The following is a 15,319-nucleotide window of genomic DNA, read 5'->3' on the forward strand; positions in this document are numbered from 1 at the left end:
AAGACCAGAGTAGCTGTTGAAAACATAAGAACAGAATGAGATCTTTTGCTAAGCCTTTTTCATCTAAACTGTACAAATACAATATATTTGATGTGTTATCTTAATCAACTTCATGGAATTTTTTATCTACCTCGTCTGTACCATTTGCAGTATTTTTCAGTTGTAATTTATCATTTTTTATATTTATTCATAACATCACACATTCTTGTTTTAGTCCTTGTTTTAGCTCAGCGTTCTGCCGAATTTTTAAATGTTTTACTCATAATGTTTGTTTTGTTATTATGATAGCTTTAACAAAGGCGCCTTAAGCAGTGACATACCCAATTTGGTTGTATAGTTGACTATAAAATGACAATAAGGGCAATCTGATTTGATTTGATTTGATTTATGGGTTAATAACGTGACCTAACCCAGTGTCAGTTGGTGTAACCAGTCATTTGTTTTTCATAAAAATCTGATTATATACAGGAAAATAAATGTGAACGAAAATGAAAAAAAAAAATACAATCTAAGTTTACATTGCAACATTATGGTATAAAATACATTTTACATGATAAGTCATTCATTCATTCATCAACAAGAACCTGTTTTGAACATTTTACAGTCAAAAGGGGTATCCAACTGTTTAAGTAAAATGTTTTCAAAGGGAAAAGTACAAGAAATTTAGGGATTTCATCTCCTACAATCCATGACTTCATTAAAGGATTCAGAGAATCCAGAAAAATCCCTGCACATAAGGGGCAAGACCGAAAACCAACACTGGATACCCATGACCTTCGACTCCTCCTTGTGTCCACAAAATTAAATTCAATCAAGAATTGTTTTGTCCAATAAGAGAAAATTCTCAGTCTATTCATCTCACTTCAGTCTTTTTATTTCTCCACAATGAGAGTCAAACCCACAGACTGACCAACAAAGTATTCAGTCAAACTTTTAGTCAAATTTTTTTGAATGAAACATAAAAAAAACGAACTTTGCAGCGTTATTTTGACACGATATTCTGACGACATGGTGCCTATAGATTCTGTAGATCTTCTAGTTTCAAATTATACCAGTATATCCAGTATAATCCTAAAAGTTCCTAAATATCAATACTTGGTGTCCATGAATTTATATAATACTGCCATGCAAAATATTGCAATACTATGCTGAAGATGCCGTTAATGCAAGTCTTTTTTTAATCCTTGCTTATTTAAGTAAGTATATCTTTGTAGGAAAAAAGTTCAGGTAGTAGACAGTTCAGACCTGTTTCACATTGAAATGTGTGGCACATTGAAGCACAAAATATGAAAACCAAAACCCCAAAATGAGACAGAATTTAACTTTCAAAACCACAACAATGTCCTCAGTTCCTAAACACTAACTTAAGAAAAAGTGATGAAACACAGTGGTTGACATGCCCACGTCCCAACTTTTTTGGACCATATTTCAGACATCATTAATGTATATTTATTTATAAAAATTAAAGGTAACACTTTACAATAACCAACTAAGTAATGTTTATAGATGGTTTATAAACCAATTATTAACCATTTACAAAGTGCTATACATATTTAATCGGTAAATGTTTTCAACCAATTTCTTAAAGGTATATGAATCATTTTGAAATCATTAACATACTTACTATGGTGTTAAAAATGTTATGAGTGCAACTAAAACTATTAATAAATAATTATATTAATAAACTATTATTTTTAATTTAAGTGTTTGTTAGTGGTAAAGTAACTATAAACTTACATTAATAAACCATCTATTTGCCATTTATAAATTATTTAGTTAGTTAAACATTAATAAATGATATATTTACCATTCTAAATGGCCTATATACGGTTTATACTTTTTTTTTTATTTTATTTTTTTTTTATTATTAACGAAGAAACAAAGAAAAGAACAGTGGATTACTTATTAGGAGTCACAATATGAAAACAAAACACTAAAACACAATTCTAGATAACAAAGACTAAATGGCCTATATACGGTTTATAAATGATGATTAAACACTAATAAACTATCTGTTTAGCATTTATAAATTATGGTTATTGTAAAGTGTTACCAAATTAAATACCAGCTGGAATATTCATTATTACTGAGAGGACTGGCGATCACACTTTTATTTACATTTTAGACAAGTTTTTTGGAATTAACGTTGTGTAAGAATGAGTAAAAACCCTGGACGGCTAATGCTAGTCTGTTTGGAGAAATGCACAAGCAGCGCAGCAGGACGCTGTCAGCGCCACTTCCAATGAGCATTGTTTGGCCTCACACTTGAATGCATAGGTATCCACAGGAGGTCTCAGATCACATCCAGAGTTAGAGGTTATCATGACATTAACAAGTCCTGTGGGCCCCTTTAATGAGGACCCTTGAAAAAAAGAAATTCAGAAGAAATGAAGCCAAGAAAAAGATCTCGATCTCTAACAATCTGAAAACACATTCTGGTGTAATGGAGAAACTCTCTGTCTCACAGCTTTCATATTCATTCACACCAATGCTCATACGCTCAGCTTTTTGGCTTCAGCTTTAATAAAGTGACGTGTTTCCTGGGTTTGATCAGTGATTTGTTGCTATGTAAAAACAGAGTCTCGTTAAAATATCTTTGCGATAAGTTTAACTTGGCCGCTCTCTTCTGCTCTGGCAGTGAAGTAGCACAAGGTTTGAGTCTGCATGTACATGTAAGGAATGATTTGGCTTAGAACGAGTGTATGTGAAGCATGGCCGTATAAGGGGCTGATAAACAACATATTAAAGCTTAAAAGCCAGGTGACGTAACCTTTGCTGGACAACGGCCACTGAGGCCACAAATGGAAATGAACAAATTGAGCGTGTTTACTTCCAGTTTTAATTTTTCAATGAAATGTTTATTTAGCATATGAAAACTATTTAAAACAGGAGTGCAAGTAGAGCATAGGGCTGAATTATTATGTATTCAATTGTCATAGCCAAGATAACTCAGAACAATGATATTCTGTGGATATCTAGAAAATAAGGGAAAAAATGTTTCGGTCAAAATTTTCTTTGTTAATTGTGCTTTTACACTCAAAACACAATTGTAGAGAGGTGGCAAGAGAGTCTGAACCATAACTGTACAAACATGAGTAAAATGCATGCAAAAAATTAATAAACAATCAGGGCAATATACAAATATTGTATCAATATTGTGATATGAGATTTGATATCTTATGTGTTTTTTCCTGGTTTTAAAGGCTACACTAATGTAATTTTTCAAACTTACGAGACTGTGACTCTTCAAATCAACATGGTCTCACAGGAATCCGTGAAATAGCCACGGAATCACTCAAATTTCCGTGAAACTGACACAGATTTCGCTACAATGCAAGTTAATGTCATATCCCATGGCTACTCCAACATACAAAGTGATTATGTACATTCACTGAGTGAATATTTAGAAAATAAAACATATATTTCTCGCTAGAAATGTGATCAAAATCCATTTTTTATGCAGAAACTAAGTCAAAATATTGATTTTTTCACTAAAAATGAGAAAACTAAAAAACCATGTTTTTTGTTCTGACCACCGGGACCTTGAAAGTCACGTGACTTGGAACAAACCAATAGGAAGAAATATTAACTTGCATTGTAGCAAAATCAAGTACAATTTTGTGGTACTTTACTTCAGTACAGTACTCAAGTAAATGTACTTAGTTACATTCCACCACTGAGAGAGTGGGAGGTTTAAACAAAACCCTTAGTTATGTGAATAGAGGTTAAGGGACATATATTGTGGCAGCTTCACGGTGCGTTCAGGTGCATCACTGAGCTGTAGGTTCCCTGTGTTCTGGCCGTGCTTAGAGCCTAATATAACATCAGTGTTACAAGCGTACAATTGAAGAAAATATCTGATAAGAACATGTGCAATTTCTCCGGTAAGTACATTTTTGGGTTATAATTATGAATTTTATACTGTTTAATAGAGTCTTAGATGATTTCTGGACTTGCAAGTAAACACAAATGATGCTGGTGTTATCACTTCATCATTAACGTCATCGTCGACTTGTTTTGCCCCAGTATTGAGGGGCCCCGGGCCCCACAGTGAGCTTCCTGTTAGCTGTCCAGTCTTAACTACTACCAGGTCCAAACACCTCCCAACTCTCCAGTCCCAGCAGATGTTTCACTTCTCTAACAGTGACCTCTGACCTTTATTCTCAGGGGTCTTACAGGCATTTCCTTGAGTCAGGTCACCTGTGCAGATTTACTGCAACACAACAACAAGTCTGAGTACAGCACTGAATCCAGAGAGGCTGACAAAAAGCACGGAGCATGTTGTAGAAGAGGTTTTAACATGTTGAACTCAGGGTATAAAGATGGATTTTACATTGCATTACAACTGAAACCTGTGAGACAAAGTGTACTTTTAAAAAATCTATTCAATATTAAAAAACAGAACTTAACTTTTGAGCTGATAAAAAAAAAAGATGTAATCCAAAGAAGTAGCCCATAGCTCAGGGGTCCTCATTTGCAAAATGAAGAAGGCCAGGGACCATTTAATTAATAATATAATAATTTATCAGATGAATAAACATTAAAATACCCATAATCCAGTTGCAGCAGCCCCATGCAGTTCCCCAGGAACTTTATTTTCAACTCTTTTTAAGCTTTTTTAATGCATTCTATCACCTTATTTTAGTAATTTTGGGTGGCTGTGGCTCAGTTGGTAGAGCAGTCACCCACTGATCGGAATGTTGATGGTTCGATCCCTGACCATGGCAGTTTAGAAGTTGAAGTATCCTTGAGCAAGATACTGAACCCCAAATTGCTCCTGATGCTGCTTTCATCAGTGTATGAATGAATGTATGAAATAACTTGCTGAGCCTAAAAGGTACGGTCCATATTCATCCTGACTTTATTTATCACTGTTGATCTGACTGTAATGTGTCCTCATTAGGGTTGTCACGATACTACAATTTTCAATTCGATACCGATACTCAGGAAAATATTCAATACTCGATACTATTTTCGATACCACAAGGATAAAAACAAAGACCGCAAAATTTAACAGAAATATTTTTATTTACAAGAAAATGCAACATGTAAAAATGAACAGAACCACAGGTTAAATATTTATAATAAAAAACAGTTGTGCAAAAAGAAACTGCAACTATGATAACAAGCTTCAGATACTCGATACTTTTGAAAATGAGTATTGTATCCGGATACAACGTTTTAGTATCGATACTTTTTTGAGTATCGATACTTTTGACAACCCTAGTCCTCAGAATGTCCTATATCACTTAAAGCGTGTGATGGACATGGCACGGGACATAACCAGAGGTTAAAAGGACAAGTACTATTACTTTCGAAGGGGGACGGCTGGTCACAGCCCAGAGACATGAGGTAATACTGCACTCAATTAGATCCAACAGTTAGGGGGGCGTGATGTCAGAGATGATGGACGATACAGATGTCAGAACAGGCAAAAAAAATGACTGAAGTTTTCTCTTGTTATGGAATTCTTCACATGTTTTTATCTGTCTTTCTTAAGCTATGTGATACCAACATCCAACATTAAACACTAATTTAACCCTCCTTAGTAGTAACTAAGTGTAATCAAAATATAGAATGAAAATGCTCATCTGTAAAGTCAGAGAATGCAGGTGTTATTTGAAATTTTGTTATACAAGAAAAATTGTTGAAATGTAAAATAATATATATTCTTTTTAAATGCGATGTAAAATTAATATATTTTATATGTAGGTCTTTCCAATATACATAAAAAAAAGTTTAAACATGCATTTTTTTAAATGAAAAACGAGTGAATTATCCTCATTGTACCTGATCTGTGAGAGGTAAAGAACACCATTGCACTGAATATTGATTAAAATGGTTAGTAATGGACTTAATAATGAAATATAAACAATGTATATTGGGATTTCTTGGTTTCTGACACTTGGATAATTAAACATGCCATGAACATTATTGGTGTTCCTGAGAAATGAACATAACAGGAGGGTTAAAGGATGCATTTAGCATGGCAGCAGGTTTAAAGGTGAAAAAAACAGTGTAAAAATACATACATCTGTCACATCCACCGGTCCTTCCCATGAGTTTACTATATAGCACTTAAAATGTATTTAATCTGCGGTAAAGTAGGAGGTATATCACCAATAAAGTGACTTTACTGTGGTTTAAGTCAATATTGCTGGATCAGGGAAAGCAAAATAGGGAGTAGTACATTTCTGAATCCCAAAACTCCCTCTAGGGAAAGCCAGAAGGCCATGGGAGGTTTAAGGCCAATGTGCCCAGTGAAGCATGCACAAAGCTGGGGGTCTCTTCAGGAACGAAAGGGGTGGGTGGGAGGTGTCGCACAAAGCTCAACAACTCTCATAAATCAACTGAGCAAGGGTTAAACTTCCCTTTTTGTTGTTCAGGATTTTTCAACCAAGATCTAAAGAGCATGAAACAGCAGGATTCTCCGGGATGGCAACAACAGGGTGAGCGTCAAGAAGGAAACCAACTGCATGGCAAATCCATTATGGTGGAAAAAAACACTGAACGGGCAACGTGAACCCAGATGTTACAATTAGAGAAATGTTGCCGTATTTCAAAGGGGGGCCCCACATGTGGAACATTTTCTCGACACAAATCAAGAAGTAATCTCAGGAACTCCTGAGGAATGGGGGATGAATCAAACTTGCAACAGACCAAGAGAGAATAAAGTGGAAAAAGGAGATGAGTGCAGGGGATGTGAGAAAAGAGCCAAAAATCAACAAACACAGTCATGGAAAAAAATATTAGACCACCCTTTTTCTTCAATTTCTTGTTCATTTTAATGCCTGGTACAAATAATGGAACATTTGTTTGGACAAATATAATGATAACACCAAAAATAGCCCATAGGAGTTTAATTTAGGAGTTGATATCTAGACATTTTCCATGGTTTTCTTGATAATTACCAAAATCATTATCAAGAAAACCATGGGAAATGTGTTGTTATCATACTATTTGTCCAAACAAATGTACCTTTAGTTGTACGAGGCATTAAAATGTAGTTCTAAAGTGTGGAAATAAAACATTCATAATCCGAAAAGTGGACTGAAGCTCAGATATTTTTACATATCCTCCATTCAGAGGCAGAAGTTAGGGATCCAACAGGTATGGGGTTTTGTCTATTTTCAAGTCAAGACAACTGAACACCAATGACCTAACATTCCTGAGATGACACCATTTCCCAGAGTGCTCCTTTTGAGCCTGGATGGACTGAGCGCACGTTAATGGATATCGATCATCCAAGGAGTTCTTTGAACCATGACAACTCTGAAGGTTTAGCCATGGGTCAATATTTGTGAGGCAGCCAGTGATCTGGGGGCATTGTGTTTCCAGAAACAGCACCTTTTTAGATTAGAGGCACCTGGCCACTGCTACGGACACCTTTAAAGTGCACATCCTTAGATTACACCTGTTGAAAAAGCCGTAATAGGTGGATCCATTCATAATCTGCCATTTGTGAATGTCAGTAGGGATGCACCAATACTGGATTGGATACTGGGCCAATACTTACTAAGGATGGGAATAATTAATTGATGGTCGTTAAGAATTTGGTCGATCATGTGGAATTTTTGATCGAAATGTGTATTTTTTAATTTTATTTGTATTTGTGACTGCGTATAAGTATCACTGAACTGAAACACGCCGAGCATTCACTTCTAGAGCAGTACGTGAATAAGCCAATGAGCTGAGAATTAAGTTGCATAAAGCTACAGTTTGCAAACTGAAAGGTGCAATAACAATTATAAAACACACAGAAATACAAAAGGACTAATTTGAGCAAAACTAGCTTATTGTATTAAACCTTGCTAGCATGAAATACTGAGTTTAATTTGATCCAAAACTTATTTAAACACAAAACACATGTCTCTTCAGGGGCTAAAACACAAAACATTGAACTCCTTGATGTTTAATCTCACTTGAGTTAGCTTTACAATCAACAGGAAGTCTCTTTTTGTCCTTTCAAAATAAAAGCGTCCATTATGAAAACAGGCTTTTGCATCGTACTGTATATATATCTTTTATTTTGCCCATGTTTGCATATTTCTATACATACTGGAGTAGTCATGGGAAAAATTATTAGACCACACTTGTTTCCTTCAATTTTTTGTTCATTCTAAACGTACATTTGTTTGTACAATTTAAGGGCTGATATATAGCCAATTTCCATGGTTTTCTTGATCATTATTTTGGTTATTATCAAGAAAACCATGGAAAATGTCTAGATATCAGCTTTTATATTAAACTATTATGAGCTATTTTTGTTGTTATCATTATATTTGTCCAAACAAATGCACCTTTAGTTGTACCAGGCATTAAAATGACATAGCGATTAATCGATTAATTGTGTCGTTAACATTATAGATGCTCGAGTTGGCAGGTTTCTTCTAAACGCCCATCCCTAATACTTATTAAAATAGCTGAATCAGTGGTGCCAATCTACTTTTTACTTTTTTATTATTATACTTAATAATTAAACAGTGGTATGGGATCAGTACCCAAAGGTCAGGTACTGGCATCAATATCAGGACTGCAGAAGCTGGATCAGTGAATCCCTCATCAACAGGAATTTGCTTGGCCTTTAAACTTTCTCTCAGGAATGAGCAGGTAGAGGACATTTGATTGGTTTTTGCTGGCCTTTCAGAGAAACCTGATAAAACTCTCCCTAAAATCCTTTTTTGGCAATCATTAATTATTCACAGTGTTTGGTGGAGCAGTGGCGGCGCTCTTTCGAAGGTCTTCTTTTTCAAGAAGCCATCCGTGCTTACTTTGCCATCCTTTCTTGCCCAGGGCATCTTCTATTAATTTCCTCTGTCCTTCAAGTTGTTCCCGTCATTTCCTATATTTTCCTTTCTGCTTCTATGCTGAAAATATCTCCCTTTATCCAGGACCGTCCTGCTCTGACAGGAGGAAACCCTCCCCTTTTTTGAGGCCAGGCTAAGGAATAGATCTTGTCTCGTTTCGTGGAGATGGTCTGTTTCCTGCATCTGTACTTACTCACTCACTCTCACATGCTCATTCTCCCAGTAACTATCTCTCTCTTCTACTTCTCTGTTGCCTCATAACAGCTTTTACAGATGTACTCACTTTCCCAGCTGCCCCAAGGAGTACGTCTGTATACACACTACGAAAACCTGATCAGTCTAGACAGAAGTGCAGCAATGCATCAACAGAAAATCGAGGTACCATTTGAGGATTTTTCCTAATACTTATTGGTCTTAGAACAGGGGTGTCAAACTCAAATACACAATGGGCCAAAATTTAAAACTTGAATAAAATCGCGGGCCAACATTGAACAAATAAACCTTTTAATATATACCAAACATGTTTTGCTTTAACATTAAATATGGAACTTTTTTTTAACTAAATAGTGCAGACATGCAAAATCAAATTTCAAATAAAAAACACATCAATGTCATTAATTTACAATAATAATATAATAATTTGGTATTGCCTCGCGGGCCAAATAAAATTACACTGCGGGCCAAATTTGGCTTGGTTCATGTTTTAATTGGAATAAAGAGTACATTGTCAGAGAAAGGTTAGAGTTAACCCTAGCTCTGACCCCAATCTGTCGGAATAAGGTGTGCCCAAATTAAGGCTGTTTTAGGCTCAAAACAAAGATCTGCTATTACCGCAAGGACTCAGATTGAAGCCCGCCCCCTTAAGTGAGCTCGCTTTGTCATACAGTGCTCTGATCTGATGCAGTCAATCAGTGACCCAGAGCTTAGCTGGGGGGCTTTGAGATTCTTTTTACGACCCCCCCCTTTCACCTCGCCTCCCGCTCCTCAAAAGAAAGAACGGTAATTAACTGATGAAGAGCTCTGTAAGATTATCCAGTCTCCTCGCCAAGGACTGCAGCTCTGTCAGTGGTGTGCAGTCATGTCCCAAAGGACCGGTGCAGAATGGGGAAGGATGGATCTCAATGGTCTATTCAAGTACTCTCCTCTTTCATCCCTCTATTCAGCTGAAAAAAGAGGAGAGCAGCATGCTATGTTGTATATTTGAGCCAGGAATGTTCTTTCATATCAGCACAAATTAGGAAAAAGCACTCACAGTGTTTTAAGACAAATGTCGAGACCACGGTCACAATGCTTTTAGCGTGAACACACACACATGAACACAGTTCCTTCACTGACCACATCCCGGCTCAGAGGGCACACAAGTGCACAAACAGCCCCTCACTGTGAGCGGGAATGCGCGGCAGATTGAATTATACAAGAGAAAGCAAAAATAGCTGTGTGTCCCAACCACCTAGAGCGAGACAGAGCGGGACACAGAGGGAGTGAGGGAGTGGGAAAGGGAGACTGAGGGGAAGAGAGCAGGGGATTCATTTAATTCAACTCAGTGTCAGAGCAAACACACTTTTATTCTGGAGCTGGAGAAAAAATATGAAATGTTTTTCTTGAGGGAGAAGACACTACAAAGTCTTGCGTTTGCTCTCTTCATAATATCGCCCTCATTCAAATGTGTCACCGTGCCAAGGCCCCCCACAGCCAGGGGTCCCAACCCTCAACCCAACCCCCGACAAGCAGACCACCCAATAGATCCCCAGCTTGATTTGATCAGGATTTTACCAAATGGTAATGGGGCTGAAGTATCACATAAAATCACCTAAAAAAAACATCATGACTAAATGCATCATCGTGATTCTGTCACTCACTCAATTCATCTGTGCACTGCGTCAATTATGCAATTGATTTTTTTTTTTTGCAAGTTATTAGATTTGCATTGCCTAAAACTTCCTTTTGCAGACAGCTACAAATCAATCATGCACCACAGAAGTAAATCCAGTGGAAAAAGGTGTCTCACCCAGAACATGCAGGACAGGCAGACCCAGGTGCGTGCAGGTCCAGCCAGAGCTGCTGGCAGGCTCAGAGACACAGACGGCATGGTGACGGGCAGGAGTGATGCTGCTGCTGCTGCTGCTGCTACAGACCAGTGGGCTCCCTTAAGTATATTCCAGCCAGGAGAAGAGTTGTCCAATACTGTACAGCCATGACTTCCCTGGACATCAACACTGTCTCTCACCTCTTTGCTGCTTTCGCTCTTTCGCTCCCTGTCTGACTTGCTTTCTCCTCCTCTGAACTGGATCCTGACTGCCTCTCCTCTCCTCTGCGCTCACTCTGGCTCTCTTCCCCTCTGTCGGGGAAACTTTCACAAAGCTTTTTTTGGGGGTGTGTGTGGTGAGGGGGGGTCAGGCTGCCCCCACCGCTCCACAGGAGCAAAGGGGGGAGGGGGTGCTGTGCTTATTATCCATCTCTTTGCCCCTCCTCTCCCTCTCATCCCATGTCTCCCTCCCTCTTTACCCCACTACTTTTAATTTCATTCATTCCTTGATCCCCCCCTCCTCCCTGTTCACCCCCCTCAGCATCCGTCGCACTTTACCTCCCCCTCCCTCCTCCCTCCTCCCTCCATCTCTCTCTTGCACAGTTTCCCTGTGTATTTCTGTATTGAGCCCATTTTAATATTTCATAAACTCTGTCTCCCCTTGCATTCACCCATGTGATAAATGCCCACTGGCATTTCTCCTGACACTGGAAAATGCTATACTGTATCAGTTTAGATGTCAGAGGAGACACCTGCTGTTTAGATACTCCACTCTCCTCAATACTGTTTGACATCATCTGATGCTCACGTTTCAGCAATTCTCCAGATTTTTCATCACCGGTCCAAATTACAGTGACAAGAGTGTACACTTTCTAAGTTAGAGCCAGCTAGTCCTACCTCTATGGGCTTAAATTTGTCTCAATAATATTTGCAAACGCACAGAGGGTGATCTACAAATAGTCCTTGGTTTGCACACGTGTTTTGCTATCCACAAATACAAATTTCTAATTTGTAACTTGTATTTTGGTTTTTCCAAATAAGTGTGTATTTGTAAATATATTGTGTATTTGTAAATACATCATTTTCCATTTGTAAAAACAAAAAAGCCAGTTGTAAAACTGAAAATTCTGTTTGTGAAGTGTGACTCTGCATTTGTGAATCACACACACGCATCTCTTTCCTCAAAGACACATTTTTGAGACGTTACCATACACCTCACACCTTTGAAATTAAATCTTTATATTTATATTTATATTATATATTGTTATTGTTACCAATTTTGTAATTTTGTTAATAGTTTTTCTTATGTTATCCTATATTGTGATTTTTTTTTTTTACCTTGGGAGCAATCTGGAACCAGAATTTCCTTCAGGATTAATAAAGTTCTATTTTATCTTATTTAATCTTTTCTTAATTCACAGATTATGAGTTTTTATTATAATAAAAGTATAAGTTCCATTCCACCACATGTTTCGATCTTTTGCTTGTATTTGTATACAATTTAAAAAATATATATAGATCACCAGAGTTGTCCTTTAATCATCTTAGCCTGCCGAACATTTTCCTTTCTTAAAAAAAGAAGTCCCGCCCCCTCCATCTTCACCCTTTACTGCAGAGAGCAGAGAGGGGCCGGGAAGTAAAAGCTGCTTCATTAAGTTCTCACTGCTCATCAATGACCGTGTTAGCCCCATGCGTGACTCTTTATCCCCTTGTGTGGGTATTTCACACACATACAGACACACAGAGACACACACAAGTATGGCAAACCTCCACACAAATGTAACCATCAGCCCGTGGTGGCTAACATGCACCTGTAAACAGCCATGGACCCATCATTTTCTGACACACACGCACAAATATTCTCACACACACGGTCCGGAAATTTGGGGTCCAGGCCCACAACATCCTGAAAACATAAACACACACGATTCAAAGTATGGTACTCAGCGTATGCATATACACAAACATTCAACAGAAACCACCCATTTCTCCCCCCACTCTCACACACACACATATCTTTCTCACACACATATGTAAATACACAAACCCACACACACATAGAAACATACAAACTCACTCACTCACCCAGTGGCACAGAGGATTAATCCCCTGGTATTTCCTGCAGGCCACCCCTACAGAGACAAATTCACTAAAGGAGAGAAAACATTTGAACTTAATCCTTCCCAACCGACACACACACACACACACACACACACACACACACACACACACAGATAAAAGCTGGAATCTTGCCTGCGAAATGTAAGAACTTTGCACAAACAATGGTTATTTTTCTACATTTCAGCACATCTGTGTCCTTTTAGGGCTTGATCTAAAATGATTTGGTATTACTGCTTCATTTTTGATTAATCAAGTGTAACAAATTCACAGTTACCAGAGTTTCCAGGGTTCCCACACTTTTCAAAAACATTTTTTTTTTTTGACGGTACAGGACAGCACTTGCTCACAAACGGTCATATACTTTAATTTAAAGGGAGGTCTGGTATCGACGCATTTAACCCCAGATTTAATCGTCCTTCCACCCATCCAGACAGCAGGTAGTTAACAACTCACTGCTAAAAGCCACGTAGGTCATTTATTTGTGTCCCTTTTGTTGGATTTTAAGCCTAACCCAGTAGTTATTTTCCTTCTCCTCTTTTAAACCGCCTGTTCCCCCCTCAAAAACGTTTTTTTTTACGTATTTCACCGTCGGTGGGGTGGACTTTTCACCCAGGAGAGTGGGGTTTGAGTCCTGTGTAACTTAACTTATGTGAATCATGTTTCTGATCATAACTTAAGTTTTTTACGTAACTTGCGGTAGTCTTGTGACCCTACTAACTACTTCACTGCCGGCATTTACGTACATTTATTTACTGTATAAACTATCTTTTATAGCGCCTTACCAGGAAGTTTTTTGCCCTAAATCCAAGGTCAATGGTTTTATAACATAAATCCACAGAAACTGCAGCTTTTTTTACAACCACAAGTGTGCAACATGTGTGCTATTTTTAGAACGCGCCGCTTTACCGCGAGGTACTGACACACAACCTCTTCTGTCGTTTAGGTTGGCGAACTTGTTGTTTAAACAGCTACATCTATCCAACTTACACTTATTTCAAAGTTGTCATGTCCAGCCTTAAATGAAAGAACATAGTAATAAATTGAATAAAATGACTAATATTCAGGTCACACTGTTGTCTTTTTGGTTGGTTAGAATGTGTCTCAACTTGCCAATACTGTGTCACATGCAGGACTCGACTCGACAGCACTCAGAGCCGACTGGAGTCGAGCTGGGTCAACTTCAATTCATGATGCCGACTAGCTGACATTAAAAACACGTCTTCAAGACAACAGATCCAGTGGGTTCATCCAGAAAGAGCAAAGGAAATTACAATCTATCCGCCGCTGTATCGGGAGAAAACTAACATTCACAGCACAGCAATTCATACACAGGTATGGTACATTCAACAGTGTCGGAACGGCTATGGTGCATTCAAGAGCGAGGGATATATGAAAACTTACAGAGAAACAAGTTAATACTGAATTTAATAAACAATAAACAAGTTAACGAAATATTAACAGTGTGGGCTTTCTAACAACAAATCTTTTTAATCATTTCAATCATTTCAATAAAATAATGAACTAATCTCTAGTTTCTTTAGTTTTCAGTACAGATGCTTTAAAACTGGCAGTTTAAAAACAATAAAAAATCTTGATAATAATCGAGATCGGACAATTAAAAAAATATATATTGTGATAATTTTTTTTGCCATATTGCCCAGCCCTATGTTGACGACGCTGCCTGATACTGTTTCATATCATTTCACTGCCTTGTAAAGCGTCAATCAGTCACATTGTAGGCCCATTACCAAATTTCAGTATTTTGACCCAACCAAGCAAATTAAAATCAATCAGCATAACATTAGTCAGCAAGCGAGCTGGCTAAATTTCAATGGACTTCCCTCAGAATCCTGCCTGTGGCTCTGGAAAAACTTGACCAAACAAATGAAAACCCAGTTTCCTCCTTTCACGCTACACATAGCAGTTTTTCTTAATACAAAAATGTTGTTTATAGCAGGTTTAAATGTAGTTTAATTAGATTCTTGTTCAATTTGTTTACACCTCAAACACACAAAGTGTATATAACTGCTTGGGGCTATTTTGGAGCGTAACACAAAGTCACTGGATGACTGTGCACTTGAGTGTTGTCCAGCAGGGCTTAGTTGTACCCACATTAAGACTAAACCGTCACAACATTGCACAGCATGTTCTGTCCTTGCTTGAAGTCATCTTCTATTCTGTCAGCATGGTCTAGTATGACAAACAGTGCATGATGCATCATTTATTTTTTATAAACTCAATATCGGCTATATATAACATCAGGATATACTGCAGAACCGAGTCTAGTTTCAGCTAGATTTGGAAGTTATGGATTCAATATGCCAGTTATATACTTAGAAATTGGTTTAAATCAGAAAATACCTAA

At 37.6% G+C, this 15,319-nt stretch overlaps 1 protein-coding gene across 1 annotated transcript in view; it reads right to left on the minus strand.

The window, feature by feature from the left end:
* tns1b (tensin 1b) overlaps positions 1-11,003 on the minus strand; it is a 196,481-nt gene extending 185,478 nt beyond the window's left edge. The window contains exon 1 of the mRNA XM_059342440.1: positions 10,816-11,003. Within this exon, the coding sequence (XP_059198423.1) occupies positions 10,816-10,896 (81 nt within the window). The 5' untranslated portion in view covers positions 10,897-11,003. The remainder of the gene's footprint in view (positions 1-10,815) is intronic.
* Positions 11,004-15,319: the final 4,316 nt, after the last annotated feature.

The sequence above is a fragment of the Centropristis striata genome, chromosome 10, assembly GCF_030273125.1.
Source record: "Centropristis striata isolate RG_2023a ecotype Rhode Island chromosome 10, C.striata_1.0, whole genome shotgun sequence".
Taxonomy (NCBI): domain Eukaryota; kingdom Metazoa; phylum Chordata; class Actinopteri; order Perciformes; family Serranidae; genus Centropristis; species Centropristis striata.